Raw genomic sequence first — 20,840 nt, 5'->3', positions numbered from 1 at the left:
GACAACTCACGAGCTGCACGGACAACTCATGTGCCAATAGCATAATCCGCCTGGTATGGTCACATGCCTTTAGTCCGAACATATCATACAGGAGCAATTAAGCAAATATACATGTCTATGTTGAATGAAATAAGACTTTCATACTCCTGGACAGGCATAAACATAATGCTAAAGAGTAGGCATGTGCAAATGTACTATCGTTGCTAATTTCGACAATATTGTCATTTAAAAGCATTTATCAAGTTCGTTCAGGGATTAAACCTCTATGTAGCCTCAAACCTGGCTCAAATATTTCACAACAAATGTTACAAATAGGGAAAACGTCATAGTTTTAAGCTTAGTAGTAAATCCCCAACTCAAAAGAACCCGGGCATAACCCGATCATGAATAAATAAATTCTCGGTACCCGTACGTAGGTTCGTTCCCACACCCGTGTGTATCCAATATCGTGTAGATATCATAAGAATTCAGGCAACTAGTGCCTTGACCAAATTTAAATAAGATACTTACTTCCAGCAAATTGAATCACTCCACTTACAAGCCCTTGCCTCGCGAATTGGCCTCCGAACGCCTCAAATCTAGTCATAATTAATTCGATAAAGTCAACACAAATTATACGAATTAATTTCATATAAAAAATACTAAATTTCCCAATTAAATCCGAAAAGTCAAAAGTGCAGTCCAAATCCCGTAACCCGACAAAAGTTATAAATTATGAATGCCCATTCAACCACAATACCAACCATACTAATTTTACCAAATTTCGACACCAAACCGACCTCCAAACCCTCAAATCGTATTTTCAAATCCCTAAGCCCAAATTCTCCATTTACACCTCAAAAACATGTAATCTAGTCGGAATATTCGATGATAATTCAATATTATTGATTCAAAAATGATCACAAGTGACTTACCTCATGAAGTCCCGTGAAATCTCGCTCAAACATCACCCCAAACCATGCTTGAAAGGTCCAAAAATAGCAAAAGCTCGGAACCCCTTCGAAATGTATACTACCCAGGGGTCCCGCACCTGCGACTCACTTAGCCGCTTTTGTGGTCTCGCAGGTGAGATAAAGGACTGTGCTTCTGTGACTGCACTCGCTTATGCAGACAAAAGTCTGCTTCTGCGGACTGGCTTCTGCGGGAGCACTACCGCTTCTGCAGAACCAGCTGCCCTCATATTTTCTGCTTTTGCGATCGACCAACCGGTTTTGCGCCTTCGCAGATGCGGCAAAAACTCCGCACCTGCGGCAAAAACTCTGCACCTGCACGTACTGACTAGTCCCTCACATGGCCTCTTCTGCAATGGCCCTTGCACACATGCGACATTGCACATGCGATCAAATCTTCGCAGGTGCAGTTGCACCAGAGGCAAAAATTCTAGTAGTGGTTTTAAGTCTAAATTTGATCCGTTAACCATTCAGAATCCACCCGAGGCCCTCGGGACCTTAAACAAAAACACAAACAAGTCCTAAAATATCATACGAACTTAGTCGAGGCCTCAAATCACATAAAAAAATGCTAAAAACATGAACCGCACCCCAATTCAAGTGTAACAAAAACTAACAAATTCCAACTTCTACATTCGATGCCGAAACCTATCAAATTAAGTCCAATTGACCTCAAATTTTGCACATAAGTCATAAATGACATAACAGACCTATGAAAATTTTCAGAACTGGATTCCGAGCCCTTTATCAATAAAGTCAACCCCCGGTCAAACTTCCTAACCTTTATTTATAATTTTCTCCATTTCAAGCCAAAATTAACTACGAACTTTCAAATAATTAGCCGGACACACTCCTAAGTCTAAAATTACCATATGAAGCTATTGGAATCATCAACACTCAATTATGGGGTCATTTACACATAAGTCAACATCCGACAACTATTTCAACTTAAGATTTAAATCTTGAAACTAAGTGTACCAATTCATTCAGAAACTTCCCTGACAAATCACATAATCATAATTGAGCATAAAATATTCAGTAAATAGGGAAACATGGTAATAATACTCAAAACGATCGGCCAGGTCATTATATTCTCCATCTCTTAAACAAATGTTAGTTTTCGAACAAGTTTAGAATTATACTCGGAGTTTCAAATAGGTGTGGATATATTCCCCACATCTCCCACTCAGTCTCCCACGTAGCTTCTCCAACTGGTTGGCATCTCCATTACACTTTCACTGAATCTATGTTATTTGACCTCAACTTTCAAACCTGCCGGCCCAAACTGGCCACTGGCTCCACATCATAAGTCAAAGCACCATCCAACTGAACCGTACTAAAATCCAAACCATGTGATGGATCTCCTACATACTTCCGGAGCATGGATACATGAAACACTAAATGAACACTCGATAGACTAGGCGGCAATGAAAGTTCATAAGCCACCTTTCCAATCCTCTTAAGTACTTCATAAGGACCAATATACCGAGGACTCAATTTTCCCTTCTTCCCAAACCTTATAACACCCTTCATAGGCAAAAAACAGAGTACTACCTTCTCTCCTACCATGTAAGAAATATCGCGAACCTTCCGATCGGCATAACTCTTCTGTGTAGACTACGCCGTGCGAAGTCGATCCTGAATAAATTTAACCTTTTCCAAAGCATCTTGAACTAAATCAGTACCCAATAGTCTAGCCACACCCGTCTCAAACCAACCCACCGGAGACCGACATCGTCTCCCATACAAAGGCCTCATACGTATCCATCTGAATGCTCAATTGGTAGCTGTTGTTATAGGCAAACTCTGCAAGTGGCAGAAATCGATCCGAAGAACCCCCGAAATCTATAACACAAGCACGTAACATATCTTCCAATATCTAAATAGTGTGCTCGAACTGTCCATCCGTCTGAGGATGAAATATTGTACTCAACTGCACCTGTGTGACTAACTCTCGCTGCATTTCTCTCCAAAACTATGATGTAAACTGCGTGCCCCGATCTGAAATAATGGACACTAGCACATCGTGAAGGTTAAAAATCTCGCGGATATAAATTTAGGCCAACCGCTCCGAAGCATAAGTAGTACTAACTGGAATGAAATGCACGGACTTGGTCAACCAATCCACAATCTCCCAAATAACATCAAACTTCTTCAAAGTCCATGGGAGCCCAACTATGAAGTCCATGGTGATATGCTCCCACTTCCACTCCGGAATTTGAAGTCTCTGAAGAAATCCGCCCGATCTATGATGCTCATACTTCACCCACCGACAATTTAAACACCGAGATACAAACCCTACTATATCTTTCTTCATCCTCCTCCACCAATAGTGCTGGATCAATTCTTGATACATCTTTGCGGCACCCGGATGAATGGAATACCACAAACTATGGGCCGCCTCAAGAATCAACTCACGCAACACATCTATATTTAGTACACAAATCCTACCATGCATCCTCAACACCCCATCATCTCCAATAGTAACATTTTTCCCATCGCTATGTTGAAATTGTTCTTCAAGACAAGTAAATCGGAATCATCATATTGGGGCTCTCTAATGCGGTCATATTGTTACAACCCAAATTCACGTACCTTAGATCACATCGTAAGTTAGTCGACGTAAATCCAAGAAGAGATTATCTTTGAGATGATAAGAAGTTTATCCTATTGGCCTTAAACGATACAAGGGTGTATAGGAGTGGTTAACAAGTATTAGAAGTTAAACGAATTAAGGATGTTGTAACCTTTATTTTCGAGTAAATCTAGAGGTGCTTAATTGTCCCAAGAGGTCATGTTTTAATGTATTTTAATCATATAATTTCCGTATCATAAGTCTTGAAGTCAAGCGAGTTATGAAACAAAAGTCGACAAAAGTTGTCGCAACTTACGTTTATAATTTTACTTAAACTTTAGGTCAAATGTTACTAAGTTTTTCTCCCAATGTACTTGGAATTACGGGGCGATCTACCCACTAAATTGAATATCTATGAGTCTAGTTTCTAACGCATTAAACCGTTCATCAATACGATCTCGGAATAGAGAGATATTCGCATTTTCGCAAGACTGCACCAAGCAGCTCTCTATGGGCCCCACATAGGCGGTTTAAGACATATGGATATATATAAGATGCCTCAACCCCGTTTTAAGTCATTATTTTTCAGTATATTCAGACCTTAGAACCCTAAAAACACTCTCTCAAGGTTCTCTCATGATCCAAGGCCCAAACAAAGGGCAAACAATACAAATCAAGTGTCGGGAATCTCGTGGCGCTAGTAAGTTTCTTGTTCTTCTTGTTGTTGCTGATTTTTGTTTTGTTCCAGCTTGGGTGGGAGGTTTTTTTAAGTGTTTTATGTTCTGTAAATACTCCCTCATATTTTTAATATCAACCCTAGGTGATTTCAAGTCTTCTAAAGTAATTCTAGTGCCGAAAAACCCGAATTGATTGCTAGTTTTGCTTCCTTGTTCTTGTAGAAGAATTGGAGGGATATTTCGTGGACAATTAAGGTCAAATTGGAGTCGTTATTTACATTTAAAGGTAAGTAACCTGTTACTCTTCATGTATTTAAGATTATCCAAGTTGCGGCTAAGTTGTTGAAGCTAGAACTTGTGAAATATATATCGAAATGCTTGGTAGTAATGTTGTTGGTTGGTGGACTATTTTGGGAGGCTCAATATGATTATTGTTGATGTTTTTTGGGCTGTTTGGTGATTGTATTGACTTGTGGGAAGTCATATAAAGAGGGGAGGTTTTGTCCGTTTCATCGTAAAATAGGTTGCGGTCGATACATAATAGTTATGACGCTTAAACGATAATGATAAGGTCATTTCTCTTATCGTAGACTAAGGAGTCATGACATTTTGCATAGCTTGAGGTTGGGAAGTCTATACAAGGTATGTGAGGCTATCCCCTTCATTGTTTTGCACTACTCCGATTGTACATAATGTAATGAACGAGCTTCCAAAGATACTCTACTCTTAGAAGCTAGCAGTACTTACATTGCTGCCCTTCTTATGGAACGATTGATGTTGATGTTACTTCTCTTATTCTTATGTTATCAATGTTGTTCGTATTTCTTGATTCTTATAAGATTCTTGATGAATAGTTAATCATAATAACGTGTACGAAGGATACCGACCTTACGTCACTCCGAAAGGTTCAAAATATGATTCCAATGACTCCAGCATGCATCATATATATGTATCTATTTTACTCTACCGAGCCGCGCTATAGTCGGCCGGGTACGACACTTATTGTGCAACCACTGATCAGTTGGATTTTACTGAGCTCCATGTGGCCGGGTATGATTCTACCGAGCCCTATGATGGCCGGGTACGTTTTACCGAGCCTATTACGACCGGGTACGATATGATGATGGTGATACCCACAAAGGCGTATGTTTTAAAAGTTTATGTATATATATGTATGTATCATGTATTTCATGTCAATAGCCCTTAGAGGTACCAGATGTCACAAGTCGTATATTCTCTATCCCTGTTTACATTACTGTCTTATTTATGCTTTCCTGCATTACATACTTAGTACTTTATTCGTACTGACGTCCTTTTTATTTGTGGATGCACCATGTCGTGCTGCGGGTCCTGATAGATGGGTAGATGCAGCTCCCCCACCACAGTAGGCTGTCCAGTTCAGCGGTTATTGACGAGATCCCTTCTTCGAACTTGCCGTGGTCTTGGTATGCGGTTTGTTATAGACATTATGGGTGTGTCGGGGCCCTGTTCCGGCTATGTTGCAGCACTTATGTTCCTTTAGAGGCTCATAGATAGGTGTCGACTCATGTATGGTTTGGAATGCCTTGTCGGCTGATTTTTGTTGTATAGTCTTTCATGGCAGCATGGTAGCTCGTACCTTATATATAGTTTCTTGACAGTCTTGTCATCCCATGTTATGTATGTTCATGCCATTATATTTCATTTATGGATGTTCATGATCCATGTTTACCATTTAAATTGATCTTGTCGGCCCTTAAAGATAATAAGGAAGGTTAGATAAAATGTACGTTGGTGCTTGACAAGTATGGCCCGGGTGCTAGTCATGACCCTCCAGTTGGGTCGTGACAAACTTGGTATCAGAGCAAGTCTTTCCTAGGAGTTGTCTATGAGCCGTGTCTAGTAGAGTTTTGATTAGGATGTGTAGCGCACCACATTTATAATCAGGAGGCTACGTGACATCTAGGGTTGTTACATTCTTCCTGAATCTATATCATGCGTAGAGTTGAGTCGTAAGTGTTCATATCTAATATTCACCTTGTTTTATTTCAGCGATGCCTTCGACTAGGAAGCAAACGATTAGTAAACGGCTTGATACAGCTGTGGGAGAGGGTACCAGTTAGGTACCTCCAACCAGAGCAGGCCAAAGTGAGGCTCAGAGTGAGATGCCGTCTCATACCTCTCCGTCTCATCCAGAGGATATTAAGAGGCACCCAGTACATCCAGTTCCTCCATCTGGTACTACAGACCCTGATATGCGCAGTGTGGTGCAGTTGTTGACTAGCTTGGTAGCTGCTCAGGCTCAGAGGCAGAATACCAGTGCTGCTGATAAATCAGTTAATGCGAGAGTTCGTGATTTTATTAATCTAGACCCTCCAGTGTTTACCGGATCAGACCCCAAGGAGGACTCGCAAACTTTTATTGATCAGGTTCATCGTACATTGCGGGTTATGCATGCTAGTGATACGGAGGTAGTAGAGTTGGCTTCTTATCGGTTACGGGATTTCGCGATTTTCTGGTATGATAGTTGGAAGAGATCTAGGGGTCCGAATGCTCCTCCAGCCGTGTGGAAGGAATTCTTTGAGGCCTTTCTTCGTCACTACTTGCCAGTTGAGATACGGCGAGCTAGAGCTGATAAGTTCTTGAACCTTCGACAGGGTAATATGAGTGTACGGGAGTATAGTATGCAGTTTGATTCTTTAGCAAGGTATGCTCCCCATATAGTGGCCGAGATGAGTGATAGGGTGCACCTGTTCGTGAACGGGTTGGGACCACATCTAATAAATGAGTGCATGACAGCCTCCTTGGTAGAGGGCATGGATATTTCCCATATTCAGGATTATGCCCAGACCCTAGAGGATCGTAAGCGCCAGCAAAGGGCAGATAGGGAGAAGGAGAGGGGCCAGCATAAGAGGGCGAGATTTGCAGGGTATTCTGATGAGTTCATAGGCAGTATCAGGCCCCAGCCTTCGAGGAGTTCGGCGCCACCTGTAGCTAGTGCTGCTCCATAGTTTTAGAGGCCTCGGTATGATCGATTTACCTATTCTGGTTCAGGTCAGAGTTTGAGGGCATCAGGCTCACAATATCATAGAGATACTAGTCAGACGAGACCCCCAACACCTCGTTGTGATCAGTGCGGCAAGGCCAACTTTGGACTGTGCCATCGAGGTTCCGATGCGTGCTATTCTTACGGACAACCTGGCCATATGATGCAGGATTGTCCTAACAGAGGAGGTGGCGGTATGGCTCAGCCGACTGGATCTGTGTCTGGTTCTTCCTCATCAATTCGACCTCCAGCACAAGGTTTTCAACAGTCGACAGGTCGTGGTAGAGGTAGAGGTGCAGTGGCGAGTTCGAGTGGTGCTCAAAATCGAACCTATGCTCTAGTAGGTCGACAAGATCTCGAGTCATCTCTGGATGTTGTTACAGGTATATTGTCTATGTTTTCTTATGATGTATATGTGCTAATTGATCCGGGATCTACATTATCATATGTTACACCCTTTGTGGCTAATAAGTTTGGCGTTGAACCTGAATTGATAAGTAAACCACTTGCGGTATCCACTCCGATAGGAGATTCTGTGATTGCTAGAAGGGTATATAGAGGTTGTACTATGATGATTTGTAGTCGTCAAACCTCGGCAAATTTATTTGAGTTAGAAATGGTTGATTTCGATGTGATAATGGGAATGGACTGGTTGGCCTCATGCTATGCAAATGTTGACTGTCGTACGAAGATGGTTAGGTTTCAGTTTCCTGGTGAACCTGCCATTGAATGGAAGGGGAACATTGCTACGCCAAAAGGTAGGTTTATTTCCTATCTTAAGGCAAGGAAGATGATCTCAAAAGGTTACATTTATCATCTTGTTCGCGTTAGGGATGCAGAGGCGACACCGCCTACTCTACAATCAATCCCCGTGGTTAATGAATTTCCAGATGTTTTCCTAGATGAACTCCCAGGCCTTCCTCCTGAAAGGGAGATTGAGTTTAGCATTGATGCGTTGCCTGACACTCAACCGATCTCTATCCCTCCATACATGATGGCCCCGGCAGAGTTGCGAGAGTTGAAGGCATAGTTGAAAGACTTGCTGGATAAGGGTTTCATTAGGCCTAGCACTTCACCTTGGGGTGCGCCAGTCTTGTTCGTGCGAAAGAAAGATAGGTCGTTAAGGATGTGTATCGATTATCGACAGCTGAATAAGTTACAAGTATCCACTTCCAAGGATTCACGACTTGTTTGACCAACTCTAGGGGTGCCAAGTATTTCTCCAAGATTGACTTACGTTCAGGGTATCATCATGTGAGGGTAAAGGAGAAGGATATTCCAAAGACGGCCTTTCGGACAAGATATGTGCACTTTGAGTTCTTGGTGATGTCATTCGAGCTAACAAATGCCCCAACAACTTTTATGGATCTCATGAATAGTGTATTCAGGCCCTATCTTGATGTGTTCGTGATCGTATTCATTGATGACATTCTGGTGTATTCTCGTTCGGAGGTGGAACATGCGGGTCACTTGCGGATAGTATTACAGACCCTTCGGGATCATAAGTTATATGCTAAGCTCTCGAAATATGAATTCTAGAAGAACTCAGTGGCATTCCTTGGCCATGTGATATTTGATGAGGGTCTTAGTGTCGACACTCAGAAGATCGATGCAGTGAAGAATTGGCCGAGACTTATAACACCGTCAGAAGTCCGCAGCTTCCCGGGGCTAGCAGGATATTATAGGCGGTTTGTGGAAGGGTTTTGCTCTATATCAGCACCATTGACTAAGTTAACACAGAAAGCTACCAAGTTCCAGTGGTCTGACGCTTGTGAATGTAGTTTTTAGGAGCTAAAGAATCAATTGACATCCGCGCCAATGCTCACTATCCCAGAAGGAATAGAAGGTTATGTTGCATATTATGATGCCTCAGGTATAGTTTTGGGGTGCGTATTGATGCAACATGGGAAGGTGATTGCTTATGCATCAAGACAATTGAAGAAGCATGAAAAGAATTACCCGACTCATGATTTGGAATTGGCTGCAGTAATATATGCTTTGAAGATATGGCGGCACTACTTATACGGCTTCCATGTTGACATCTACACAGATCACAAGAGTTTACAATACATCTTCAAGCAAAAGGAGTTGAATTTGAGGCAGTGTGGGTGGCTTGAATTACTTAAAGACTACGACGACGAGATATTGTACCATCCCGGTAAATCCAATGTTGTGGCAGACGCTCTTAGCCGTAAGTCAATGGAAAACTTAATATATATTGAGACAGGTAGACAAGGGTTGACCAAAGAGCTTCACCAGCTGGCTAATATGAGAATCAGATTGTTGGACTCTGATGACGAAGGTGTTACTGTACAGAATACAACAGAATCATCTTTGGTAGCCGAGGTAAAAGCACGGCAATATAAAGATCCTACCTTAATAAGATTGAGAGAGGGCATTCAGCAGTGTAAGATTACAACTTTCGAGATCGGAGGAGATGGGACACTGAGATACCAGGGCCGATTATGTGTGCCTAGTGTGGCAGGGTTGCGAAAGAAGATTATGATTGAGATTCATCAGTCCCGATATTCTATCCATCCCGGCTCGACAAAGATGTATCATGACATTAAGGAGCAGTATTGGTGGGATAACATGAAGAAGTCTATTGCGGAATTTGTAGCCCAGTGTCCTAATTGTCAACAATTAAAGATCGAGCATCAGAAACCCAGTGGATTGATTCAAAATATAGAGATTATGACCTGGAAATTGGAGGTGATTAATATGGACTTCATTATTAGATTACCTCGCTCTTATCATAAGTTTGACTCTATCTGGGTGATAGTTGATCGACTTACAAAATCTGCCCATTTTCTTCCAATTAAGACAACTTACACGGCTGAAGATTATGCGAAGTTGTATATCAAGGAGATTGTAGGCTTCATGGTGTGACGATATCTATTATATCAGACTGCGGAGCTCAATTTACGGCTAACCTTTGGAGGTCTTTTCAGAAGGGTTTAGGCACACAAGTAAATCTCAGCACTGCATTCCATCCGCAGAATGACGGATAGTCTAAACGTACCATTCAGATGCTTGAAGATATGCTACGATCATGTGTTCTAGATTTCAAGGGGAATTGGGATGACCATCTGGCACTCATAGAATTTGCCTACAATAATAGCTACCATTCCAGTAATAAAATGGCCCCGTATGAGGCACTGTACGGGAGGAGATGTAGATCACCAGTTGGATGGTTCGAAGTCGGTGAGACAGTATTATATGGGCTATATTTGATTCACCAAGCCAATGAGAAGGTGAAAGTGATACAAGAGCGACTGAGGATGGCACAAAGCAGGCAAAAGTCTTATTTCGATGTCCGACGTCGTGATATGGAATTTGAGGTTGGTGATTGGGTTTTCCTGAAGATCTCACTAATGAAGGGTGTTATGCGTTTTGGGAAGAAGGGTAAGTTGAGTCCGCGGTATATTGGGCCATACAAAATTCTTCGACGAATTGGACAGGTTGCTTATGAGTTAGAATTGCCATCCGAATTGGAATTTATCCACCTGGTATTCCATGTATCTATGTTGAGGAAATGTATTGGAGACCCTTCTCGGGTCGTCCCCACCAAAGATGTACAAGTTATAGAGGATCTATCATATGATGAAGTGCCAGTGGATATATTAGATCGACAAGTCCACAAGCTGAGAACAAAGGATGTAGCTTCCGTCAAAGTATTGTGGAGGAACACGAATATAGAAGAAATGATATGGGAAGAAGAAAAGGAGATGAAGTCTAAATACCCTTACCTATTCAAGAGTGAAGATAACGAGGATGCCGGGGGAAAGAAGGACGCATTATAAGGTGAAATGGCTCTATGAGGTAAGCAACAACTTGTGAATACTCTTTTTAATACAAAATGGTGATATGCAAATAATGTACATAACCATAATGCTTTGTATAGTCTTGTAAGGCCATTGGTTGGGTTTAACTGCTTGCAAGTTTGGCTAGTGTCCATTTTATAGGGGAAACTCAGCCGAAAAGTTTCGTCGGAATCCATGATGAGTTAGACTCCCCATAAACCCTTACATTCGAGGATGAATGTTCCTAAGGGGGAGGGTGTTACAACCTAAATTCACGTACCTTAGATCACGCCGTAAGTTAGTCGACGTAAATCCAAGAAGATATTATCTTTGAGATGATAAGAAGTTAATCCTATTGGTCTTAAACGATACAATGGTGTATAGGAGTGGTTAACAAGTATTAGAAGTTAAACGAATTAAGGATGTTGTAACCTGTATTTTTGGGTAAAACTAGAGGTGCTTAATTGTCCCAAGAGGTAATGTTTTAATGTAATTTAATCATATAATATCCGTATCATAAGTCTTGAAGACAAGCGAGTTATGAAACAAAAGTCGACAAAAGTTGTCGCAACTTACGTTTATAATTTTACTTAAACTTTCGGTCAAATGTTACTAAGTTTTTCTCCCAATGTACTTGGAATTATAGGTGGATCTACAAACCATATTGAATATCTATGAGTCTAGTTTCCAACGCATTAAACCGTTCATCAATACGATCTCGGAATAGAGAGATATTTGCGTTTTTGCAAGACTGCGCCAAGCAGCTCTCTATGGGCCCCACTTAAACATATGGATATATATAAGATGCCTCAACCCCGTTTTAAGTCATTAGTTTTCAGTATATTCAGACCTTAGAACCCTAAAAATACTCTCTCAAGGTTCTCTCATGATCCCAGACCCACAAAAAGGGCAAACAACACAAATCAAGTGTCGGGAATCCCGTGGCGCTAGTAAGTTTCTTGTTCTTCTTGTTGTTGCTGATTTTTGTGTTGTTACAGCTCGTGTGGGAGGTTGTTTTAAGTGTTTTATGTTCTGTAAATACTCCCTCATGTTTTAAATATCAACCCTAGGTGATTTCAAGTCTTCTAAAGTAATTTTAGTGCCAAAAAACCCGAATTGATTGCTAGTTTCGCTTCCTTGTTCTTGTGGCAGAATTGGAGGGATATTTCGTGGACAATTAAGGTCAAATTGGAGTCGTTATTTTCATTTAAAGTTAAGGAACCTCTTACTCTTCATGAATTTAAGATTATCCAAGTTGCGGCTAAGTTGTTGAAGCTAGAACTTGTGAAATATATATTGAAATGCTTGGTAGTAATGTTGTTGGTTGGTGGAATATTTTGGGAGGCTCAATGTGATTATTGTTGATGTTTTTTGGGATGTTTGGTGATTGTATTGACTTGTGGGAAGTCATATAAATAGGGAAGGTGCTGTCCGTTTCATCGTAAAATAGGTTGCGGTCGATACATAATAGTTACGACGCTTTAACGATAATGATAAGGTCATTTCTCTTATTGTAGACTAAGGAGTCGTGACATTTTGCATAGCTTGAGGTTGGGAAGTATATACAAGGTATGTGAGGCTATCCCCTTCATTATTTTGCACTACTCCGATTGTACATAATGTAATGAACGAGCTTCCAAAGATACTCTACTCTTAGAAGCTAGCAGTACTTACATTGCTTCCCTTCTTATGGAACGATTGATGTTGATGTTACTTCTCTTATTCTTATGTTATCAATGTTGTTCGTATTTCCTGATTCTTATAAGATTCTTGATTAATAGTTAATCCTAATAACGTGTACGAAGGATACTGACCTTACATCACTCTGAAAGGTTCAAAATGTGATTCTAATGACTCTAGCATGCATCATATATATGTATATATTTTACTCTACCGAGCCGCGCTGTATTCAGCCGGGTACGACACCTATTGTGCAACCACTTATCAGTTGGATTTTACCGAGCTCCATGTGGCCGGGTACAATTCTACCGAGCCCTATGATGGCCGGGTACATTTTACCGAGCCTATTACGGTCGGGTACAATATGATGATGGTGAGGCCCACAGAGGCGTATGTTTTAAAAGTTTATGTATATATATGTATGTATCATGTATTTCATGTCAATAGCCCTTACAGGTACCCAGATGTCATAGGTTGTATATTCTCTATCCCTGTTTACATTACTGTCTTACTTATGCTTTCCTGCCTTACATACTCAGTACTTTATTCGTACTAACATTCTTTTTATTTGTGGACGCTGCATGTCGTGATGCAGGTCCTGATAGACGGGTAGATATAGCTCCCCCACCACAGTAGGCTGTCCAGTTCAGCGGTTATTGGCGAGATCCCTTCTTCGGATTTGCCGTGGTCTTGGTGTGCGTGTTTGTTATAGACATTATGGGTATGTCGGGACCCTGTTCCGGCAATGTTGCAACACTTATGTTCCTTTAGAGGCGCATAGATAGGTGTCGACTCATGTATGGTTTGGAATGCCTTGTCGGCTGATTTTTGTTGTATAGTCTTTCATGGAAGAATGATAGCTTGTACCTTATATATAGTTTCTTGATAGTCTTGTCGTCCCATGTTATGTATGTTCATGCCATAATCTTTCATTGTTGGATCTTCATGATCCATGTCTACCATTTATATTGATCTTGTCGTCCCTTAAAGATAATAAGGAAGGTTAGATAAAAGGTACGTTGGTGCTCGGCATGTATGGTCCGGGTGCTAGTCATGACCCTCCAGTTGGGTCGTGACACATATAAGGAAGACCGACAAAACCACACAACCTAGAACCCAACTGGGTTCTGAGACATCTAACCTTAGGAACTGATTGGCTAAAGCCTAAACATCTGATGTAAGTGTCCTCCCACCAACAGGAATACAAGCAATGCTACCCATACTCACCGCCTTTGTACTCAAGGTATCATCCACTACATTGGCGTTCCCGGGATGAAACAAAATAGTAATATTATAGTCCTTAGTAGCTCCAACTTTGTGCTGTCTCAAATTTTCAACCTTTTGTTGGAATAAATACTGTAGACTCTAGTGATCTGTAAATACCTCACCAGACAGATCGTAGAGATAGTGCCACCAAATCTTTAATGCGTGAATAATAGTTGCCAACTCTAAATCATGAACATGGTAGTTCTTTTGATGTGGATTCAACTGGCGCGAAGCATAAGAAATCACTCTACCTCCCTTCATTAAGACACACCCAATAGCAATCCGAGAAGCATTACAATATACAGTATAAGAACTCGACACTGAAGGCAAAACTAGAATTGGAGTTGTGGTCAAGGTAGTCTTGAGCTTCTGAAAGTTCTCTTTACACTCATCCGACCACCTGAATGGATCACCTTTGTGGGTAAATTTAGTTATAGGCGCTGCAATGGAAAAGAAACTCTCCACAAAGCGATGATAATATCCGACCAAGCTGAGAAAACTCCAAATCTCGGTAGCTGAAGATGGCCTGGGCCAACTCTGAACTGCCACTATCTTCTTCGGATCCTCACAAACCCCCTCGCTAGACACCATGTGTCCCAAGAATGCCAGCGAACTAAGACAAAACTCAAATTTGGAGAATTTGGCATTGAGTTTATTCTCCCTCAACCTCTATAATACAATCCTCAAATGCTGGGCATGATCTTCCTAGCTATGTAAGTACACCAGGATATCATCAATAAACACTATGACGAACGAATCAAGATACTGCTACAACACACTATTCATTAGGTGCATAAATGTTTCTGGGGCATTGGTCAGCCCAAAAGGCATCAAAATGAACTCATAGTGACCATAGCGGGTCCTGATTGTTGTCTTTAGAATATGCGAATCCTGAATCTTCAACTGGTGATACCCAGACCTCAAGTCAATCTTAGATACTACCCTCGCTCCCTGAAGCTGGTCAAATAAATCATTAATACGTGGCAAAGGATACTTGTTCTTGATTGTAATTTTATTCAACTGCCTATAGTCGATGCACATCTACATAATACCATCTTACATTTTCACAAATAGGACTGGTGCACCCCAAGGAGACACACTATATCTTATAAACCCCTTATCAAGAAGTTCCATAAATTGCTCTTTCAATTCTTTCAATTCATCTGGTGCCATAAGATACGGGGAATAGAAATGGACTCAGTTCATGACACCAAGTCAATACAAAAGTTAAAATCTCGGTTGGGTGGCATACCCGGTAGGTTTGCAGGAAATACATCCAGAAAGTCTCACACTATTAGTACATAATCAATAGTAGGGGGATCTGCATCAATATCTCTCACAAAATCCAAATATGATAAACATCCCCTCCCAACCATTCGTTGGACCTTTAAGTAAGATATTACCCTGTTGGGAACAAAATCTGGAGAACCTCTCCACTTGATCCTTGGGAACCCTGGCATTGCCAATGTCACGGTCTTAGCGTGACAATCAAGAATATCATGACATGGAGACAATGAATCCATACCCAAGATCATATCAAATTCGACCACACTAAGCAATAAGAGATCAACTCTAGTCTCCAATCTCCCAATAGTTACTGCACGCGACCGATATACGCGGTACATAATAATAGTATCGCCCACCGGCGTAGATACATGAACATGTGAAACTAAGGACTCACGAGGCATATCTAGATAACGAGAAAAATAGTATGATGCATAAGAATAAGTAGAACCAGGGTTAAATAAGGTGGAAGCATCTCTGTGGCACACTAAAACAATACATGTAACCGCTGCATTTGAAGAAACGGTCTCTGGACAGGCAGGAACAACATAAAATTGAGCATGACCTCTTCCTAATTAGCCTAACCCTCTAGGGCGACCTCTAAATGTCTGATCCCCTCCCCGAGTTGGATGAGCAGGTGGTGAATTTGCTAGTGCCGATATCATCGGTTGAGAACTCTGAGGTGGTACCCCATCCAATAATATGGGACAATCCCTCATGAGATGACTCAATTCACCGCACTCGAAACAACCCCTCCTATGGCAGAACTACTGCTTCTGATAACTCGAGAAACTACCTGTAGAAACTTGAGCAGATGAGGGAGGCTAAGAATTCCGCGCTGGCAATGCACTAAATGATGACTGACCTAGATAAGCACTGTAAGAACCATGGCTAGATGATGCACCACGATGAGCTGGGCGAATCGTCTAAGCGGGCTTATAAGGTCGACACCTGCTATGATAGGACTGTCCTCGAAAAGGAACGCCGCTGGAATTACTCAGACCACGAGGCCTCTTGGCATCCCTTTCCTCTCGCTCCTGGGTACGGTCTATCTCTAGGCATCGAGCACTATCAACCACCTCATCGAACCTAGCACCTGCTAAATTCCCTAGAGTCATAATGAAATGAAACTGCTAGTTGAGGCCATTAATGAACCTCCTAATCCTCTCCCTCTCAGTGGGAACCAACCAAACAACATGACGAGCCAAATCTGAAAACCTCATCTCGTAGTGGTTCATAGACAGGTCCTCCTGACGTAGCTGCTCGAACTGCTTGCATAGCTCCTCTTTGCGGGTTTGCGACACAAACTTCTCCAAGAATAATACGGAGAACTCATGCCATTAAAATGGTGTTGCACCAACTGGTCTACTCCTCTCATAAGTCTCCCACCATCTGAAGGCTACCTCGGTCAACTGAAAAGTAGTAAATGAGACCCCACTAGTCTCTTGAACACCTGATGTATGAAGAATCCACTGGCATCTGTCTAAGAAATCCTAAGCATCCTCTGACTCAGCTCCACTAAATGATGGAGTCTTGAGCCTCTAAAATCTCTCTAGTCTCCTCTGCTCATCATCACTCATAATGGGACCCACCTAACACTGAGCAGCTGCAACCGGCTGGACTAATTGTACCCTTGGAATCTGAAGTTCCTGCCCTACTTGCTATGGAGTACGGGAAATGGGAGTATGAGTACCTCCCCTGGTATGAGAAGTGGTTGGTGCTGCGTGAGTTGAAACCACCTGAGCAAGGCTAGTGCAAACAGTCAATATCTGAGCCAAAGCCTCTTGAAGGCCAGGAATCACAATAGGCATAGCTGGTGCCTGATATGGTGCTACCAGCTCAACTATATTTGGATCCTTCTCCTGAGTTGGAGCAACTGGTGGGTCTACAGGTGCTGCTCTAGCTGCACCTCGACCTCTACCACAACCCCGACCTCTACCACGACCCCTTCCTCTCATGGCACTATCTAGTGGCACTGGTGGCTGGCCGTTTGATCTGGTAACATGTGTCCTCACCATCGTTAGAGAATAGAATAACATAATTTTTTTAGTTTACGGAATCAACAATTTACGGAATTAACAAATTCGCACGACAAGAATACAAGAAAGTGAAATTTTGTTTACCTAAGGATTCGGCAACCCCTCGAAGATAAGTACAGACATCTCCGTACCAATTCATAAGACTCTACTAAACCTGCTCATGATTCGTGAGATCTATGTACCCTAGGCTTTAATACCAACTTGTCACGACACAAAATCTCACATGTCGTGATGGCGCCTATCTTAATACTAGGAAAGCCGATAACCTTAATAAATCTCAATTAATCCTTTTAAGTTTGAAAACATAAAATTTAGATTTAATAGAAAATCCCACAAATACTGATACAAATACACTCCCAAAACTCGTTGTCACTGGGTACATGAAAATTTAAATGACAACACAGTCTAACTGAAAAAAGCACTATCTAGAAATATAGAACAGTACAGATAACTGAAAGGAAAGAGAGTCAAGGTCTGCAGACGCCAAACAGCTACCTCGATAGTCTCTAACATATAAATCTCCAAAATCTAGCTGCTATCCGGGAGTAACTAGATCTGCACACGAAGTGCAGAGTGTAGTATGAGTACAACCAACTCAATTAGTATCATAGATAAACAAGGCAAGGTAAAATAAACTTGGATTATAGATGATACTAGTCACTATAGTATAGTCCTGCCTTTATAAATCAACACAAAATAACATTTACAACCAACTCCTCAAATACCCTGCTCAAATAATATCATAAAATGTAGAGGAAGGAAAAGCAATTAAATCAGGTAGATGGTCATGGTAATGAAAATCCCACACGTGCTGCCAATAAGGTAGATGGTCATGGTAATGAAAATGCCAATATATGGATCTGCACGGATAACTCACGTGCTGCACAGACTACTCACATGCCAATAGTATCAATATATAGATCTGCACAGATAACTCAGGTGCTGCACGGACAACTCATGTGCCAATAGTATTAATATATGGATTTGCACGGACAACCCATGTTCTACATGGACAACTCACATGCCAATAACATCAATATATGGATCCGTATGGACAACTCACATGCTGCACGGACAACACACGTGCCAATAGCATAATCCGCATGGTATGGTCACATGCCTTCAGTTTGAGCATATCATACAAGAGGAAGTAAGCAAATATACATGTATGTGATGAATGAAAAAAGTTGCATATTCCTGGACTGGCATAAACGTCATGCTAAAGTTTAGGCATGTGCAAAATGTATTATCGTAGAGAAGCTTGACAATTTTGTCATTTAAAAGCATTTATCAAGTTCGTTTAGGGATTAAACCTCTATGTCGCCTCAAACCTGTCTCAAAAGTTCACAAAAAGGTTACAAATAGGGAAAACATATAGTTTTAAGCTTAGCAGTAAATCCTCGACTCAAAGGAACCTGGGCAGAACCCGATCATGAATAAATATATTCTCGGTACCCATACGTGGGTTCATTCCCACACATATAGCTATCATAACAATTCAAGCAACTAGTGCCTTAACCGAGTTTACATAAGATACTTACTTCCAGCAAATTGAATCACTCTGCTAGCAAGACCTTGCCTCGTGAATTGGCCTCCAAAGGCCTTAAATCTTGTAAATAATAATTCGATACAGTCAACACAAATTATAGGAATCAGTACCATATGAAAATACTAAATTTACCAACTAAATTCGAAAAGTCAACAAAAGGTCAATAGTGGGGCCCATGTCTCGTAACCCAATAAAAGTTAAAAAATATGAACGCCTATTAAACCACGAGTCCAACAATACTAATTTTAACAAATTCCGGCACCAATTCGACCTCCAAATCTTCAAATTCTATTTTCAAATCCCTAGGCCCAAATTCTCGAATTACACCTCAAACAAACGTAATCTAGTCGGAATATTCTATGATAATTCAATATTATTGACTAAAAATGATCACAAGTGACCTACCTCAGGAAGTCCCGTGAAATCTCGCTCAAGTATCGCCCTAAACTGTGCTCTAAAGGTCCAAAAATAGCAAAAGCTCGGAACCCCTTTGAAATGTATACTGCCCAGGGGTTCCGCACCTGCGACTCACTTAATACGCTTCTACGGTCTCACACCTGCGGTCTCGCAGGTGCGAGAGAGGATTGTGCTTCTACGACTGCTCTCGCTTCTGCAGACAGAAGTCCACTTCTGCGGGAAACAATACTATTTCCGCAGAACTAGCTGCCCTCCCATTTTTCGCTTCTGCGATTGACAAGCCGCTTCTGTGCCTTTGCAGATGCGAAAACAACTCCGCACCTACGCATACTGCCCAGTACCTCGCATGGCCTCTTCTGCGATAGCCCTTGCACACATGCGGCGTCGCACCTACGATCAAATCTTCACAGGAGCTGTTACACCACATGCAAAAATTCCAGCAGTGGTTTTAAGTCCAAATTTGATTTGTTAACCATCCGGTATCCACCCGAGGCCCTCAGAACCTTAACCAAAAATACCAGCAAGTCCTAAAATACCATACAAACTTAGGCGAGGCATCAAATTATATCAAACAACACTAAAAACATGAACAATACCCCAATTCATGTATAACAAAAACTAACAAATTCAAACTTCTACATTTGATGCCGAAACCTAAAAAATCATGTCCGATTGACCTCAAATTTTTCACGCAAGACATAAATGACATAACGCACTTATGAAAATTTCTAGAACTTAATTCCGAACCTGTTATCAATAAAGTCAACTCCTAGTTAAACTTCCTAACCTTCATTTATAATTTTTGCCATTTCAAGCAAAAATTAACTATGGACTTCAAAATAATTATCCGGACACACTCTTAAGTCCAAAATCACCATAGAGAGCTATTTGAATCATCAACACTCTATTCTGGGGTCGTTTAAACATAAGTCAACATCCGGAAACTATTTCAACTTAAGCTTTAAATCTTGAAACTAAGTGTAGCAATTCATTTCGAAACTTCCTCGACAAATCACATAATCACAGTTGAGCGTAAAATATTCAGTAAATTGGGAAACGGGGCTATAATACTCAAAACGATCGACTGGGTCGTTAAATTCTCCCCTTCTTAAACAAATATTCATCCTTGGACATGTTTAGAATCATACCTGGAGTCTCAAATAGGTGTGGATATCTTATCCGCATCTCCCACTCAGTCTCCCATGTAGCTTCTCCAACTGGCTGGTTTCTCCACTGCACTTTTACTGAATCTATGTTCTTTGACCTCAACTTTTGAACATGCCGATCCATAATGGCCACCGGCTCCACGTCATAAGTCAAATCACCATCCAACTGAACCGTATTGAAATCCAAAAGATGAGACGGATCTCCGACATACTTTCGGAGCATGGATACATGAAACACTGGATGAACACCCAATAGACTAGGCTGCAATGCAAGTTTATAAGCCACCTCTCTAATTCTTTTAAGTACTTCAGAAGGACCAACATACCGAGGACTCAACTTGCCCTTCTTACCGAACCTCATAACACCCTTCATAGGCAAAACTCGTAGTAGTACCTTCTCTCCTACCAT

General features: G+C 41.3%; 1 protein-coding gene across 1 annotated transcript; it reads right to left on the bottom strand.

Annotated features, from left to right (window-relative positions):
- Positions 1-20,357: 20,357 nt before the first annotated feature.
- LOC138902201 (uncharacterized) lies at positions 20,358-20,840 on the bottom strand. The gene has a single exon (XM_070190041.1). It carries the CDS (start codon positions 20,838-20,840, stop codon positions 20,358-20,360), a length of 483 nt encoding a protein of 160 aa, XP_070046142.1.

This window comes from Nicotiana tomentosiformis, chromosome 12, assembly GCF_000390325.3.
Source record: "Nicotiana tomentosiformis chromosome 12, ASM39032v3, whole genome shotgun sequence".
Taxonomy (NCBI): Eukaryota; Viridiplantae; Streptophyta; class Magnoliopsida; order Solanales; family Solanaceae; genus Nicotiana; species Nicotiana tomentosiformis.
This window is presented reverse-complemented; position numbering and strand designations above follow the sequence as displayed.

What these genes read in the sequence shown, in the direction of transcription:
- LOC138902201 (XM_070190041.1), bottom strand. Translation starts at nt 20,840, where the DNA reads ATGGTAGGAGAGAAGGTACTACTACGAGTTTTGCCTATGAAGGGTGTT.